The sequence below is a fragment of the Pantherophis guttatus genome, chromosome 1 (assembly GCF_059756535.1).
Source record: "Pantherophis guttatus breed Tessera chromosome 1, ASM5975653v1, whole genome shotgun sequence".
NCBI lineage: Eukaryota > Metazoa > Chordata > Lepidosauria > Squamata > Colubridae > Pantherophis > Pantherophis guttatus.
In genome coordinates, this window is record NC_142063.1 from 246,421,946 (window position 1) to 246,435,959 (window position 14,014).

The 14,014-nt window shown below is 37.2% G+C and overlaps 1 protein-coding gene across 2 annotated transcripts; it reads right to left on the minus strand.

The window, feature by feature from the left end:
• Positions 1–1,909: 1,909 nt before the first annotated feature.
• On the minus strand, positions 1,910–11,793 carry PPIL6 (peptidylprolyl isomerase like 6). Of its 2 annotated transcripts, none has more exons than XM_034409138.3 (8): positions 11,593–11,793; positions 9,966–10,061; positions 9,185–9,373; positions 6,851–6,913; positions 4,814–4,961; positions 3,989–4,045; positions 2,696–2,831; positions 1,910–2,144 (listed from the first exon to the last, which is right to left on the minus strand). In XM_034409138.3, the coding sequence occupies exons 1-8, from the start codon at positions 11,695–11,697 to the stop codon at positions 2,033–2,035; spliced, it is 906 nt and encodes a 301-aa protein (XP_034265029.1). In that variant the 5' UTR covers positions 11,698–11,793; the 3' UTR covers positions 1,910–2,032. The 2 variants fall into 2 exon arrangements, with proteins under 2 accessions (XP_034265029.1, XP_034265030.1); XM_034409139.3 differs by lacking the exon at positions 11,593–11,793 and adding an exon at positions 11,121–11,556.
• Positions 11,794–14,014: the final 2,221 nt, after the last annotated feature.

Below are 14,014 nucleotides of genomic sequence, written 5' to 3' on the forward strand. Positions count from 1 at the left end.
TTTTTAGAATCTCAGATCAATCTTTCACAATTTTCTTATTTACTCAGTAAATAAGCTATCTTGACCTCTGTTTTACAGATTTTATAACTGAAGTTCAGATTAATCAAGTATTTTGTCATAACATCTTTATCTTCAGTAGATATCCTTAAAAATCTAACATGTGATTTAGCAACAAACTCAGTAGTTTATTTCCCTTGGGTCAACAAGTCCAAAACATAAATCCAAAATTTTATCCATCTTGAAAGTATTATAGACTTCTCTTTTTGTGTCCGTCTCTATCCTATGTAATGTTGTATGATAGCTTGCTGGGTATACAAGTGATTGAAGTGGAAAAATGGAGAGATATCTCTTAATTCTGATCATCTTTGAAACATTTTAGTTCACTTTAGTGGTATGTGCTTTTCCTCTTTTGTATTTTTGACCACCCAGGGTCACATTATTGGAATTGGCCACTATATAAAAGTTCTAAATAAATAATTTGCAAGTTGTGCTTTGACTAGCAGCATTGTGGAGATCCAAAGTGGCACTCGGCTCTCCCAGGTGATAAAAGGGATCCTTTGTTGATGGGATGAACATTTGGCTAGTAAATGATAATGCAGATTTTCATGCTAGGGCAAAACTGGTACCTCATTGGGCCTTATTTCCTTCTAAAAGTAGAATACCACTCATTTAGTAGTTTATAATGATGATATTCTGAATCCAGTCTGTTCTGGGCTAAAAAATAACAACAACCCACAGGCCACACCAACCAATTTGGTGTAGTGGTTAGGGCTTCAGGCTAGAAACTGAGACATTAGGAATTCTAGCCCTACCATAGGCACAAAGCTAAGTGATGACTTTGGGCCAGTCATTCTCTGATGGAAGGAAGGACGGAATGAGCTGGTATTCAGCCGGTTCAGACTGGTTCGGGCGAACTGGTAGCTCCAATGATCAGCTGGCCCCACCCACCTGCCCCTGCCTATCCTTTATTTCCTGCTTTCTAGCTCATCTCAATCGCGCGCACAGCTGATTTCCCCTTCCCCTCGCTGTTCTACTTACTGTTGCTGACTTGGAAGGTAAGCAGCTGAGCTTCTAAATGCCCCATTTTCAGCGTGAAGCACTCACTCACCGAACCAGTTGTTAAACCGGCAGCATCCCACCACTGGAGGGAATGGCAAACCATTTCCGAAATCTTACCAAGAAAAGTGCAGGGACTTACTAGGCAGTCACAAAGAGTCAAGACTGACGTGAAAGCACCCATCCACTCACCCAGCACACACATGTATACTGCTCACAAAGGTAAAGCCATCAGATGTGGGCTGCTGAAGCCAGTTGATAACTAGATAGCAGAAAAGAGCTGTGGGGAAATCTCTGCTGCCATCTGTAGGCTCCATAATATTTTGTATCCCAAAATATTCAAGAGTATGATTATATGCATTACAGGTAGGCCTCTCTTAGTGGCTCTAATTGCAATTCCACCACTAAGTGCACCACAGTAGTGAGTTGCAAAACCCGTCGCTACTGGTTCGCTTGTGCGCTCGCACTCGCGCGATGCTTCTGCTCATGTGCAGAAGCGTCCGGCACGGGTGGGCGGAGCCTCCTACCACCGCCGCTACCAGTCCGCCGATCCAGGTAGAACCCAATAGCAACCCACCACTGGTGCACCAGTCATTAAGCAAAACATCACATGATTGCCTCACACTTGGCTTCTCCATTTTGGCTTTCTTTTTGTTTCATAAATGACGACATGGTGTAATATGTCATGTGTTGTTGTTCATCTGAGGCTGTATTTTATCTAGTTTTAAGAACTGCTAAGGACCAGATGATTTTTACTATGGCCTCAGACATATAACCATAGCATTCAAATAGTGTGTACTTTCTTTTTCACATGACTGTATTTTGCTTTGGAAAGGAAAAGGACAGTAAGTGCTTTTATTCTTTTGTAAAAATTAAAAAGTAATTTTTATTTGTCAACTTTTTTAACTGCTACAAGTCGTATGATCAGAACAGAGCAACACTCTACAATAAAATTAACATCTATAGTATACAGTAATCATGGCTGGAAAACATTACAATTAATAATTCTGCATTGTAGCACTGGTCTCTCATTGAATGTCTCTGATAATTCCAGTTCCCGGAGAACTTCTGAGCCCTCGATCACCTGTCTAAAGTAATAATTTAAAAAGAAACCTAAGTAAATCCTTGGAATTTATGTCAGTTGGATTGGTATTAAACCATAGTTTAAGAGTACTATTTTTTTGTTTATTTATTTGAAATCTATGGCTGACCATCTTAAAATACAACTCTGGGCTGCTCTTAGCAGTAATAAAATTATAAACCATATAATCAGGAAAGAAAAACTAAAATGAACTAAAAAACCTGGCACCCCAACCATCTTCTAGGATTCCCCAATAGTCACCCACCAGCTTTTATCACTTTGCCCTAATGCCTGGAAAAACAGCCAGGTCTTGAAGACTTTTCAGGAAGCTAAAAATATGGGCTGCCTGCTGGATTGTTGGCAGGATGATGTTCCACAAGATAGATTAATGCAGCTACCTCACTTCAGTGAATCTTCCCACTAATATTGCTTTGAGTTCCATGATAGAAGAAAGACAGGAGAGAAACATTAAAAAAGAAAAAAAAGAAAAGAAAATGTTCCTATGTTTCAGTTACATCATTTATACTTGGGATACCCAGAGTGACGTTTTACACCTACCCAAAAGCCACATATTTGGTATTCAGATATGGTGCAGCTTGTAATGTGATGTAGAATTGGGACCCGTTGGTGTGACGTCCTTTGTTGACCATTCCAAGAATCCCTCTCTTATCATGGGGAACTGCAAAATTTTCATCTAAAAACAGTAGAATAAGCAATATATAAGTGTGCAGGTGTGGATATACCTATATATAAACATACGAATACCAAGGCTGATGAAACTGTCTTTATCCCCATTGAATTAGCCTGCACAAGTTAAAAAGTCTTGATTAGTCAATCCAGAGGTCATTTTCTAAGTCTTTCCAGTTCTTGCAAAAGAGGCTGGGAGGCTGTTGCTTCCCTTTTAATAGCCCTCTTTCCCTGGTCCTTCATCACACCATAATAGTCCCATAATACATAGTACCATAATACATAGTCCCACTTGTTTCTGTGTATGGTTTTACTCCCCATTAGAGTGGAGTTGGAGTGCGGGTAGACATGCCTTGTTTTTGCAAAGCATCTCTGAGATTTCTTGATTATGGACACCAGAAGGAGCAGTTTACCTCTCAGGTGACATGGATCGAATCATTTTATATATGGGGAGTTGTGTTTGGCCCTAAACAGACCTGGTTGGGGCTAAAACCAGGTTTCTCTTTATTCTCTTCCTGGCTCCCTGCAAATAAGGCTATAGTGTAAGCACAGTTCTCTATGGCCAACTAATTTACTTTTTCTAGTGTTATATTGGCTTGCCTGCTTGCCTTAGTTCATTGTAATATCTATAATGCAACCAGAAAAAAGTATCGATCATTCCCAGTTTTAGACAGAAAGATGAGGAATACCTATTATGTACAATTCACAAATACACCTCAAAATCGAGCTCCCCACTATTCCATACCATGACAATGAGTTGCTCTGTGGTTCCTAGGAATAGTCTATTGCTCTCCATGTTTATCAACTTCTTCTATAGCTTTACTTCTCCTGGTGATGATGGCCAAAAATCAAACACCTTGTGAACTATCGAGAATTTGGAATATATGAGTTCTAAACTGCTTTTGAATCTCTTCAGCTCAAACCTGACCCTTTTTATGAGGAAGTGAAAATGGAAAGTGGCACTTGTAATACAAATGGTTGGCATTTGCATTACACTGATTAAAGTAAGAGTTTCAATATCTCCTTAACTCTTATTTTACACTATTTCTTTCAATTCTGTTTCTCTTAGAAAATTATTTTTTACATTTAGGATATAATCATTGCCTATGATATTTGTGAAACCTGCTATTTATGTAGGACCAGCTTTGTTTAAGAAAATACTACCTTCAAACACGGGGCCATATATCGATTCACCTCCATTTCCTTTTCCACCATCTATATCTATGTACATTATGAAAAATAAAATAAAATTATACATTATTTTTTATATCAGAAAACAGAATTTTAAATGACACTGTCATGTATAATATTATGATTTGTAATGTTTGTCTTTAAGCGAAATTAGGAAAAATATCAAAAAAGCAAAAAGCAAAAACACAAAACTATATATAAATGAATATTTTACAGATTATCTATGGGTGATTATAATGGTTCTCTTTCACTGAAACCGTTTCTAGAACTTTACATACATATCCATGCTTGAGAAGCTCTTATATATTTCATGACATTGGGAAGAGTGCTACTGTATATTAGTTTAATGGTTATTATTAACAAATCCTGCAATATAGGGAACTCATAATATTAGTTGTGGCTGAAATACATCTTCTGACATCCAGGATTGATCATGTTTGTTTGGATTCCTGGGGAGCATAATTCAGCAGCAGTCAGAGGACCACAAGTTCCCATATTTTGTTGTAACAGAAAGCCCAAAACATCTTTATGTCAAATACATGATGACTATTCTGTGTTTAGGCTTGCTTCTATCTAAATAAAAGGCTTCCATCCAGATAAATTTATATAAAATTTAAATTTTGTGTAAAAATTCCCCCATGTTTTATTCCACCCCCATGCTTGTGATTATCTAAAATATAATTCTTATCTAAAGGTTTGGTTTTATTCTGTTGATGGGGAGGAAGAACACTCTCATATGCTGGGTAGTATACCAAACTTGTCCCTTCACTTTTTTTTTGAAGAGTTTTCAATACATACCTCCTCCTTGTATCCAGCCATTTTTTACAATTCGATGAAAAATTGAATCCTTGTAAGTGAGTTCCAATCCAGACTCAGAGTATCCTTTCTCTCCTGTACATAAACACTTGAAATTATGGCATGTTCTGGGGCAAATATCAGAATAGAGCTGGACAATAGAAGAATATGGAAAATTTCAGAAGCTCAGTCCCTGAGGTCAGTGGGAAAGGAAACATTACATTAATTTATGAGATGAATGGATCACAATTACTTCTGTATATACCAGGTATTTTATCAAAGATTGTGACATCTTTTAAAAACGAGAGTTTTATCCTCATGAGAAAAGGCAATGCATTTTAAAATGGGAACAAAGAAACATGATTCAGAGATTGAGGTCTTGAGCATGTCCTCCTTCTGTTATCTGTTCTATTATTTTATGGTGACATATAATTACTTTTCTGCCTCAGTCCAACTGCTCACTATCATTTCACCCATCTCAGCCAACCAATAAAGCAATAAAGCTAATAGCCCTTGGCAATGGTGTTGCCTCTCTTTTGGAACACATGTCCCTCGCCAAGGGGCTCTCCTGGCAATTTTTCAGCTGTGTTTCAGGAGGCAATTTCTCCTTTTCTTCTAAAGAGCTTTTAGTTTAAGTTTTAAGAGAGGGAATGGACAGATTTATTTTCCATGGTGTTATATGATAACTTACTAATTTTAGTATTTGCATGTTGTAATAGCGTATTTTACATTTACTGTGAATCATTTGCAAATGTTCACAAGGACAAAGGTGCTTTTTCAACAGGCAAATGGACTTTCCGGTTTGTTCGTTTTTTTGAAGACGTTTTGCTTCTCATCCAGAAAGCTTCTTTAACTCTGGCTGGATGGTGAGGAGAGCTGAAGAACAGAGGTGGGATTCACATAATTTACCTCCAGGTTCTCCCAGCATTGAAAATGTGAGTGTGCGCATGGTCTCGCTTGGCTCACATGTGCCACCTCCACACATGCACCCAGCCTTCCATGCATGCGCTTTGCTCACATGCGTGCCTTCCGCGCATGCGCCCAGCCTCAAAAACGTGCCTAAATAGGACAGCATAGAGCCGGGGCGGGCCCACCACGATTTCTGCTACAAATTGGTCTGAACTGGCTCAATACCCCCTCTGCTGAAGAAGCTTCTTTGATGAGAAGCAAAACGTCTTCAAAGAAAAACCAGATAGTCCAGTTGCCTCTTGAAAAAGCACCTTTGGGACAACCGTGATCTGAATGACTGAGAATCTCCACAGACATTCACAAGGACACAATGCAGAAATTCAAGATACGTGCATACACACAAATACCCAGAGACGGGGAGGGGGAGAGGGAGAGAGAGAGAGAGAGAGAGAGAAAACTGCTTGATTAGAAAATTTATGGCACAATGCTAAACATGTTTAGAGAGAAAGAAAAAAGTTTGAGGAGTTGGCAGTAAGAGTCTATTGGATTGCCGCTTTAATAAATCCTTTTGAGTTTTAAACATTTAATTCATCAAATAAGCATCAGCTTGCATTTGAAAAAAAATCTAAATCAAAATATATTTGTTTTATGTTCTGAGGAGTCATTGCATCAACTTTAAAAGCATTCCTTTCTCTTTGTTACACATATGCCTATGCACGCATATACAAGGTACAAGGGATTGTACTTTCTAAGGTGACACTATTCATATTGAATTTTTATGTAGTTATATAAAAATTGGTGTAATAAAATTTGCATCTTTACACCCATTAGTGGGCCTAAGAAAATATTTTAAAATAAAACTGACTGATCAAACCAATATTTTTTGACCAGGATGAACCCACAAAATTTAGGCTCAAGAGACCGGAAATGTTGTACACACTATTGCATTGTCATCTAAATAATTCTTATGAGTAGTCATTCTTCAACTTCATTCATGTTCCAATGTGTAATTGATCTCACATCAGGAATTGGATCTTGAGTGTTTTAAATAACCGTTTCAAACATAAATGTATTTGCTTCCATGTGCAAGATAAAAACAAGGATTGTTTGTCTTTTCCTTGGGCAACTTACCTCAAAGAGCAATTTTCCAGTCGAAACTTCCTGAACTGCTATTTCCATGAAAACAAATATATGCTGCCAAGATAAAGAAACCAAACCCTATGGTTAAAGTAGAACCGAGTGAGTGAATCACTGGATAAAGATTGCTCCCTTCTGACTCTGAGTCATGCTTCAGAAGGTAAAGGGTCAAATTCCAGTAAGTAGTCAATTTCACCAGCATTTCCCTGAAGCTATGACTTGTCAATATTTTACTATTAGAAGGCTTGATCAATAACCGTCAACTAAACTTTCAAAGAACTCAGACATCATATGGATGAGTCTGGAAAGCATTCCAGGGTACATGTTTATAGCAGGGGCTCAGGCTCTTAGATCAAATGTGAACTGAGAATACATAGAACAATGTATCTGTGAAATTTAAGCAACCTATTTATGTTAGGTAGTCAAGCTGTGTTTTAAGGGTTGAATTAATTCCTGATCATCCCCAGGTTTTCCACTTCTTCACTGTTCCTGAACCTCTGCTGGGAAGGGTGTGCCAAAGCTTCATAAACCGTTCTATGAAGGCACTGCATGGACTCAGTGAAGAAATGGATAGCTTTGGATAGTGAAGTAGGTGGCGTATAAATTCAGTAATAAATAAATAAATAAATAAATAAATAAATAAATAAATAAATAAATAAATAAATAAATAAAAATAAAATGAATGGAATGAAAGTCACCACATAAACCAAGATATTGAAAGCACATCTGTCAAGGAACAGCTTGGTCTGCAAACATGCCACAGTTGAAACTGTCTGAAGGCAACAATGTTTTTTTTTAAAAAAATATGTATTAATGTAAATTAGAGAAAATGATACTGAAAATATGGGTGTTTTTTTAAAAAAACAACTCTCCTTTTTGAATGATTAGAATAAAATTATTTCCAGCTTCATTATACCACTTCTATTTTAGGAGGCATTAAGCCTGAGATCAAAACAGTTTTTACAAGTTAATCTGTGAACTTTCACAGTGAGTGATCACCTATGTTCCAGAATGCATTCTTGAGATGGTGGGAGCCTTTCTTGTGAGCTTTTCGGATCATTTTGTCCCCAAAATGGATTGATAATGTAGTCCAGGAGTGTCAAACTTCCGGCCCGTGGGCCAGATGTGTCATGTTCTGGCCACGCCCACCCCTGGTTTAGTGAAGGGAAAGTTGTGATACGTCATGTGATAACATGTCATCGTGAGTTTGACACCCCTGATGTAGTCCATTCAACAAGCCTTTTATGGTAAAGGGCCAAACATTTATTTTCCATTCCAGATCTGAGCTGCACCAAAACTTCCATATCATATACATTGCCAATTTTTGTATCAGACTCGGCAGGAACTCACAGCATTCCAGACACTTTACCCTTATTAAACACTTGGCTTGATTTGGCAGAAAACTCTCAGATGTGACATGGCTATAATAGAATCTTTATATCAGTTAAGAGTAAAGCCCTAAACTAAATTGTTTGTTTACTCACAGCCATGCAAAGAATTCACAGCCTTCAGATGCAGCTATACTTCAACATGTAGGCTTTTTCTTCCTGCTCTTCTGAATTCATGATATTGGCCACTCTATGGCCTTGAGAGACAGCTGAAAGATGTTCATGGGACAGTTGCTATTTGCCTTGGAACTACTGGTTCCTGCCAAGCTCAGCCCTTACAAGCATTCAGACTGTGCTCTGGACCTCAGCTGCCTGTTTTTAATCACTTACTCACTCACTGACAATTCCCATTTCTTTTCAACTTTGTTGCATAATTTCTAAAAAAATATTTATAATGGAAAACTAAGTAGCAAATAAATATTACTAGCTTGAGTCATGCAGCCAGTGATGGAGTTACAAGCTGGCTTATCATGGCTCCAGCATCCCTGACAATGAAATATACTACGGCCTCCCAGATAGATGCATTCAATATTTCAATTTAAAAAGGATTCTGCTATATCCTTGCTTGGCCTGGAAATGTCAGTAGCAATCCATTTTAGTTTGTTTGTGAGGATTGTTTGGACTTTCCTGAAAGGTGGGATTTTGGACAGCCGTAAATCTGTCAGAAGCTATTATTGGTGTTTATCTGTAAAGCATGATATGAAGAAGAGAGGGAGTTAAATCTATGATTTTAAGGTTAGTGTTTAGTAAGGTTTATGTGATTTAAATGCCACAAAAATGATGACTACAGCAACTTAAAAAAATGGGAGAAAATCTATTAACTGAAATTCTCCTGATTACTCTTAATTTTTTAAAGCCTTTTCTAAGTCAACATAGGGTTTTATGTAAACTCCAAATATCGTATAGCCATCAGTGAGACTTCTAAAAATCCAAATATCACCTTTTTGGCTTTTAAGTATTTTGTGAGGAAATCTGATGTAATTGCTTCATAAAGTGCTGTGGGCTTAAAGTCTTTATAATCCCAAACATCATAAGCCCACTTCAGCAGCATTTTTTCATCTCCAAGAAGCTGGCCATCAATAAAACACATCACATTGGATGGGTATTCCCATGTTTCACCTCTCAGTTCCTGCGATCAGAAAACAAAATGGCAATATTAAGGACTGATACACATATCATAGAAAATCACTAAACATTTTACATTGGTAATAAAATTAAGAATAGATCTGAAAAGATGAGTTTTTGCTAAAAGATTCAAGTTTGAAAGCATTACATCAGTTGATCAATAAATTTCCTATTTAATTACTGAATTTCTAACCCATCTTTCTGTTTCGTGAACTGTAAATTCACTTTTCATGCATCATACTAAGCCATAAATTGTTCTTTCTGGCTCCTTTTATTGTGGAATTCCAGCTTACAATAAAGCACAGAAAAAGGCTTTTGTCAATTATTCAACAAATCATAATTTAGTATAATATGCTATACTGTTAGACCTCAAACAAACCACTTCTCCTTAATTTGGGCTAATTTGTCCTAATTTGGAAATAGAAGTCATACCATCAGAAATTAGCCAACTATACTTTAGTCTACCACCTTGTACAAACCAATCAGTGTAATTATTTTGCAGTTCAGTGTGGTGTGCAAACTCTGAAATTGGAATAATAAAACTAGTTAACTATAGATAAGCATATTGTAAAAATACAGCCAGAAATAAAATATACCTTCTTTTTTTCTTGTAGATATTCATCCCATGCAAACTGTAATAAAGGAAGTACTTTAGGCTCAGCTATCTTGGTGGGGAAATTTCTCCTAAGGGTCTAAATATGCAAGAGAAAAGTTTTAAAGACTGAGCTATGTTTTATATTTTATAATGGTGCTCCTAAAATACACATAACCATTATAGTCAAGTAGCCAATCATATAAGTTACTTAAGTAACAATATTTTGGGATGGCCTATAAAAGAGGAATTTATACAACTCTACTTGCATGTCATATGTCATGCAACAGTTTTATCATAATGACGTCAATTTCTCCTGCATTTATTATACAAGAGTAAAATGGCTAAAAATAGTTTAAGCAATGGAGCGGTAGCAGTGAGACTTGCAAGTCAAGAAATTTGTTTTTCATCAAGCATCAGTTCAACTAAATGATCCTTAGTTAGCTTCCATCTCTCTCTACAATATATTTCATTGTATCGCATAATCTAGGAAGTATGTACAATGAACTGACAGATATTTATGATGTAGCATCAGAACTAAGTTTCTGAATGAAGGTCAATATCCTTTCACAGAAAAATATACTCTTGGGAGATATTGATATATGTCAGATTTTAATTGCTTCCCTTTGGGTTAGCCATTTTGTTCATAATGACTCTCCTCCATCCCTACTTCCTTTTCTTTGTAGCCCTCCCAAGATAGATGCCTCTCCACAGTCCATGAAGAAGGCATTCCATCAATGGGTTTAATTGGTTAACATCTTTTTAGTCTACCCATCTAATTAATTCTTGATTTTTTATAATAATGTGTGAGTTGACATGAAGTGGCCTAGGAAAAACAGCCTTTATATAGCTGCTTGAATACTAAAAATAAATATTTATTTTTTGCATATTTTTTGTGCAGACATAATTCCCTCCTAGAGTGGCATTCTCCACATCTTTACATTTGCAGAGGTTTTCAGCAGCTGAACTAAACATTTGAAAACAAGTCAACTTGGGGGCGGTTTTTTTTCATCTTGAAGGATGTGAGAGTTTTATTTCTACATAACTGAAGGAAATTTATTTTATTTTATAAATTCATTAACTGCTACAGAAGGCAAGAGGAACATAAAAATGGACAGTTTGTCAGGGGCATTATTTTTTTAAAGTTACAAAACCCTACCTTATAACTGCATACTGACAGCATAGAAGATAGAATCATAGGCGTGGAAGGGATCTCAGACGTTTTCTAGTCCAACCTCCTCAAGGCAGGAGATCTTATACCATCCCGGTCAAATAATTGTCCAGTCTATTTTGGAAAACCTCCAGTGATGGAGGACTTACAACTCCAGGGGGCAAGCTATTCCATTGATCAATTGTTCTCACTGTCAGAAAATTTCTCCTTCCTTCTAGGTTGGATTTCTCTTCAACTAACTTTCCACCCATTACTTCTTATAACACGTTTAAATCTTGAGCTCAACCGACAATTCTGTTCTGGAAGAATCTACTGTTTGTTCAACCTTTGCAATTCCATGTTTGCGGTCTGAAGAGCTCAGGGCAACATTATCAACACAAAGAGCAACAAGGAAAAGAGAAGCAGTTCCCCAAGATGTGAGCAGTGGATCTGCAAGAAGGACCTGAGTCCTGGGAATTACCTCTGCTGCGTGTGCTGCCATGTGAAAGGAAGGTTCGGTGAGCAGGCCCACCACCTCCACTTCTTGAAGCTTTATAGACTGAACACATGGGTTCTTCGACCACATTACCCACAAAGTTTTCTCTCTCTTCTCTTTGCTTTTCAGCCGCCTCACTTCTTCTCAAGCAGCAGCAGGAGAAAAATCAACAAGTCCCCTCACCATAGCAACTCCAATCAGGTGCTACCATTCTCTCCAGCTGGGAGTTCTGCCAGCCAGCGATTGATTCCCAGCAGACTTTTCCCTTATTTAATGCAACATGAAACCCAACCGGTCTGTTTGCAGGTATGTTTAAATCTGATAATTAGCTGTTATTATTAACCCAGAATGTTGATTTTCCAATGAAATATCGTAATGAGATAGCCGTGTGTTGGCTCATTGAACATGCTGAGCTGTGATACCCACTGAGAAGAAACCAACATTCTTCTTTTCCTTTCCTACCTATACATTTGCATAGGGAATTATTTAAACAGTACATATTGATTAGTGGTGCCCTGTAGAATTAATTTACACAGATGATAATAACATCTGATTAAAATCTCATTAACAACATAAAGTGCTTTTGGGTTGGTGGTGGGCTTCTTTGTTCTTTGATTAGTACAGTTAAATAGATAATTCTTGCCATAATTAAGCTCCGCTGATAGAAACAACACGTAATGTCACATGCATAAGAATGGAGCTTAAAGTTAATTAAGAAAATAGGATAAACTTAATATGTATATAAGTAATTATGTTATATACCCAAATTAGATCAATCATTGACTGCATGTGATTATGAAATTTTATTTTAAATACTTTTTAAAAATATTAACGTATATACTTGCAGATAAGCCAAACCCAATTTTTAAGGTGCGTTGTGGCACCTCAAATTCTGGTAATCACTTACAGTCACAATTGAGCCCAAAATTTCTGTTGCTAAGTGAGACATTTGTTAAGTGAGTTTTCCCCATTTTACAACCTTTCTTACCACAATTGTTAAGTGATTCACTGCAGTTGTTAAATTAGTAACACAGTTGTTAAGTGAAACTGGCTTCCCTATTGACCTTGCTTGTCACAAATGGTGACCACATGACCCAAGGACACTGCAACGATGAGTCAGTTGCCAAGCATTTGGATTTTGATCACGTGATCATGGGGATTCTGCAATGTGAAAAATGATGGTCATTTTTTTTGTGCCATTGTAACTTTGTTCACTAAATGAATTATTGTAAACCAAGGACTACCTATACAGTAATGAGACTGGAATATTTTCCACTATGGACTGACAACTGTTGCCATCTATACCTACTTGTGTTGCAGCTTCTCAGATACTATCACCCTGTGATCTTGAAATATGCTTGGCTCGCAGACGGTTACTCTGCAGGTTGTTTCAAGATTTATCTTCTTTTTCTTCTTCTTGTTATTCTCATTCACTTAAGACAGTATAGAGAAGATCTCACCAACAGGTAAGGAATATCTATCATGTGGATCTTAATGAAAGTGTGTAGAAGCTTTTCTGTTTTGTCATGTTGTTTTACCTAAGTGTTTTAAATTCCTTAGGGATCCTAATGACAGCCATTTCATTCCTGTGAAATTTGCAGACTCCTTGATGTTGACAGCCAGATAAATTTTAAGGGAGAGATTGGTAATGTGGGAAAAAGGTAAATATTTCAATTGTTGTTGTGTAATACTGAAAAGATACACAAAAGTACTGTATTCCCAAGTAAAACAGGATATCCTACATATGTTTATAATTCAGGAAATCAGTTTTGTTTTTATTGATAGTCAGAGGGAGCTCCAAAAAACCACTGGTTCCTGCTGTAAGGAATGGGGAGGCAAACCCTAATTTACATTTATTGGTAAGTGCTCAGGCAACACTCAGTTTTGGTTGATGTTCAGGCTAATTGGGAACACATAGGCAGGGCAATTATTCAATCTCTTTTTCTGCTAGGTAATGTTTTTCTTTAAAAAATAAAAAGATAGAAGCTGGAAACTGAACTGAGAATAGAAATGTGGTTCATTCTCCCCAGCAGCCTCAAATAATTGACTGAAATGCAAAGGGATCTGAAAATTAAATGCAGGAATAATTGAGATAGAAACATGTTTCAGGAAGTCATCTTGCGGTATGGCAAGAACAGGGGTGAAATGCTCCTGGTTCGGACCGGATTGTCTGATCCGGTAGCAATGGAGGTGGGTGGTTCGGAGAAAAATCCCTGCCCGCCCCCCCCCCCATGGCCAGCTGAGCTGCGCAATCATCAGAGGCTTTTTTTTAATTTTTAAAAGCATTTTTTTTAGAACCTTTGGTGGAAAAATGCTTTTAAAAGTAAAAAAAAAGCCTCTGATAATCGCGCGGCTCAGGTGGGATCGTCACAGGTTTTTAAAAGCATTTTTTTTACAACCTCTTCGG

Coding starts and splice junctions, on each gene's coding strand:
- PPIL6 (XM_034409138.3), bottom strand. CDS start 11,697: ATGTGGTCGAAGAACCCATGTGTTCAGTCTATAAAGCTTCAAGAAGTG. Junction 10,062..11,592: donor TGGCAGCACACGCAGCAGAG/GTAATTCCCAGG, acceptor TTGCATATTTAG/ACCCTTAGGAGAAATTTCCC. Junction 9,374..9,965: donor ATCTACAAGAAAAAAAGAAG/GTATATTTTATT, acceptor TTCTGATCGCAG/GAACTGAGAGGTGAAACATG.